The 3,394-nt window shown below is 50.5% G+C and overlaps 1 protein-coding gene across 2 annotated transcripts in view; it reads right to left on the minus strand.

Annotated features, from left to right (window-relative positions):
• LOC122561093 (cytochrome P450 26B1-like) overlaps nt 1-1,758 on the minus strand; it is a 19,863-nt gene extending 18,105 nt beyond the window's left edge. For both annotated transcript variants that reach the window (XM_043712479.1, XM_043712480.1), the window contains exons 1-2: nt 1,508-1,758; nt 101-325 (exon numbers count right to left, since the gene is read on the minus strand). In XM_043712479.1, coding sequence (XP_043568414.1) covers nt 101-325; nt 1,508-1,711 — 429 coding nt within the window. In that variant the 5' untranslated portion in view covers nt 1,712-1,758. The remainder of the gene's footprint in view (nt 1-100; nt 326-1,507) is intronic.
• Between the last annotated feature and the right edge of the window lie 1,636 nt (nt 1,759-3,394).

Here is a 3,394-nt window from a genome sequence, read left to right on the forward strand (position 1 = left end):
CCGGGCCCCAGGATCTCCCCCCGGCCCCCAGGATCTCTCCCCCGGCCCCCAGGCACTCTCCCCCGGCCCCCAGCCTGCCCTGGCACGGGCACTCACTCACCCTCCTCCGCTGACGATGTAACTCCCCGTTCGAGTTGCCCAGTGTGTTGGGTCCCAGCAGGAGCCTGGTGCTGTGAGGCCACTGAGCGCTCACCAGGCGGTGCTCCCCCAGCAGGATCCTGCGGATGTTCTCGGCGCCGCTCACTCGGATTACCGGGCGGCCCAGCAAGTGCGTCTTAAAAACATTGCCGTATTTCTCTCTCCTGGAAGCGTGGAATTTGGAGCCCTGCCGAGACAAGCAGTGACTGCAGTTACCTGTGTGTGTGTCTGTGTCTGTATCTCTTACTGTGCCTGTTACTTTGTGTGCGTGTTGTCTCTGTCTTTCTCTTTGTGCCTGTGTGTGTCTCTTTGTGTGTGAGTGTGCCTGTCTGTGTGCAGTGGCAGAGGTTGGGAAAGGGACAGGGTCAGTTCCAAGCTGCCAGCTATGAATAATACCTGAAATGAATGATATCCGCTCACTCAGCCGCGGTTCGGCCTCTCTCAGTGCGGAAAGAGGTCATTCGACCCACCGATACTGCAGCGACCTCTGAAGAGGCTCCCATCCCCTGCCCTAATCCCTAACCAGCTATACATCCTTGAACATTACCAAACGATGTAGCATGGCCAATGCACTTAAGCTGCACATCCCTGAGCGGTGTGCATTCTAAAGCACAGCCCGTCCTCAGACACCTCTACCTTGCAGGAGCTGGGGCTCAGGGGACCTACATTGCGCAGTCACTGGTTAACCCAAACATCGCAAAAACAATGCAAGGACTGCCACAGGAATTTCAGAGCTTGGATTAGCTACACTTTGTGCTGAATGGGACGGCCCTTGCCAAGTCAGAGCTGTGCTAATGGAGCCTGAACGTTTTCCACAACATTTGGAACAAATGCTGATTGTGGGATCTTCCCATGTAGACATGATGACAGGTTCCGTTCCGGAACCCGGGCTCTCGTTACCCTTTTGTTTCTGTTGTTGGGGAGGGTGGTTATAATGACTGATGACTGGTTATTTTATAATCACTTGCTTACTACCATTTCTATTGGGCTGTAACCTGGGAGGGTAGGCCAGAGCTTTAGCAGATTTATTGGGATCATGTCGTTTTCCCGAGCCGCATTCAGTCACCTTGTAATCCGTGTATTGGTGGGGAGCTTTCTTTTTAAAGAGAAGTATATAAAAGGGTAGCCTTGTGTAGAGAGGGGAGATTCGGACACGAACAGATCTGCAGGGCACCTACTCACGGCAGAGACCCTCAAACTGTGATCGAAGAGAGCAATGTGAGAACCAGGAATAGTACCTCAGTGCCCGGGGCTCCTGCTATAGCTGTGTGTATGTATGTGTGTGTTAGATAGAGACACACCAACGGGTTGTGCTAACCTCACTGGCACCAAGCTCAGGAACTCTCGCCAGCTGCCCTGTTCTACTTACCTGCACCATCCAGTGCAGCGTCTCTCCGAGTAACGGCCAGCCCATCGAGCCCTTGGGGAGGGGCAGCTTGTTGCCCCGGTCTCTGCGCACATTCCAGCCGAGGGTCCACAGCTGGCGGGAGACGGCGAGCAGGAGCAGCAGAGACAGGAGCGAGGCTAGAGCGGTGCCCAGGGCCGCCAGGAAGTGCAGGCCGAGCGGCAGCATAACCAGCCCGGGGCTCGGGTTAACAAAGTGTCCCAAATCCCGGGGAATCTCCGTTCGGCTCCTACACACACACAAAAAAAAACACAGCTTTATTTCTTTTTTCTTTAATTTTACTGATGTGCATTGTGAAAGAAGATTCACAGCTTTAAGAGAAACATTAATATTTCAACCCCTCCCCTGTCATTAGTGAAATTAGTGTGTTGGGGGGGGGGGGTGAGGGGAAGTGATAAGCCTGTCCTATTGAAAACTAAATCCTGACTGAAAAACCTGTCGTGTTAGAGTTAGTTTCTTTTTTTTAATCCTTGTCTTGGTTCTTCTTTCTAAAAGAAATTCAAAATTACCTTTCGTCGTGACGTTTTGCTAAAAGGAAAATTAGTAACAGTCAGGAATTCTGCTTCAAAAACAGAAAAGAAGGACAGTTTTCTTTCTTTAATCCTATTTATTCACCGACATTCCCAACCCCATTTGGGTTCCTGGTTTCCCCAGGTAGAACAGAGCATTTTCAGCCGGTGGGTAATACGCAGTGTTTTCTACCGTCACTGACCGAGATCAATCTCTGATAGGCTTCAATGCAGAATATTAGAGAGTACGGTTAAAATGCCAGATCTATGCTCAGGTTCGCTCAATAACGAGTTTTAATTCATCAATTTCTAGCTCCATGCATTTTCATGGGCTCAGACATCAAAACCAGTCGGGTATAAATCGAAAAGCAATCAGAAAGTTTCTAGTTTATTGCACAGAATCATCTCGGCTCTTGTCATTCAGAGATTAGGAAACGGTACTGTTAACCACAAACAGAAATGACTGGAGAAACTCAGCAGGAGCGGAGAGAGGAACATTGAGTTTGCGTTTGAAGTCCTTGTGTTTTGACCCTGCCGAGTTTCTCCAGCGATTCCTGAGTCAGGTTTCCAGGCCCCGCAGCTTTTGCTTTCTATTGAAGGGTGTTAACGGGGAAGACAGCGGCTAATCCCCTAACCTTGGAGGCAATCCCCATCCACGTTAGAAAGACCCAGGCATGTGGACATTATAGAATGAAGGCACAATGGTGTGGAGGGCCCGGTCACAGAGGACTGAAGCAGCCAATCCCACCTTGTTAAACAGAGAGCTTCCCCTTCACGGGTTTTGAAAGAAATTGCCCTTCTCAAAAGTATTCCAAGAACAGACTCGGATTTGACCAACCGTAAAGTTTTTTGGCCTTGAATCCTGAAAGCACATGGAATAGGTGACTCCCTGCTCTCAGCCCCGGGAGCAGCTGCCCAGCTCCCAGCCACAACAACAAATCCACAAAAAGTTCACAGCTCCACTCCTCACTGCGGGCCAGGAGAGGGAAATTATACACCAAACAGAATCGATCAGAAATGACAGGAGAGGCAACACTGTCAGCACTTACTGTTGGGATTCGGCCGGCCGGTGGTGAACACTTCCAGCGGAGAGCTGCTGCAGTGGGGTGTGTGTGTGTGTGTGTGAGAGAGAGAGACTTACTGGGCCTGGGGTTTTTGTGTGTGTGTGTGTGTGTTCAAGGTTTTTATAGAAATTCGCGAAACCAGATCATCCACCTCCTCGGATGACGTCTTGGCCAAATTTAAATACTTTGTGGAGTTACAATGGTCAGACTGCGAGCCATCCCCCGCGCGATGGTGCTGGGAAGCGACCGTGCTGAGGACGATGGAAACAACGAGGAAA

The sequence above is a fragment of the Chiloscyllium plagiosum genome, chromosome 22 (assembly GCF_004010195.1).
Source record: "Chiloscyllium plagiosum isolate BGI_BamShark_2017 chromosome 22, ASM401019v2, whole genome shotgun sequence".
In the NCBI taxonomy this organism is placed as follows: domain Eukaryota; kingdom Metazoa; phylum Chordata; class Chondrichthyes; order Orectolobiformes; family Hemiscylliidae; genus Chiloscyllium; species Chiloscyllium plagiosum.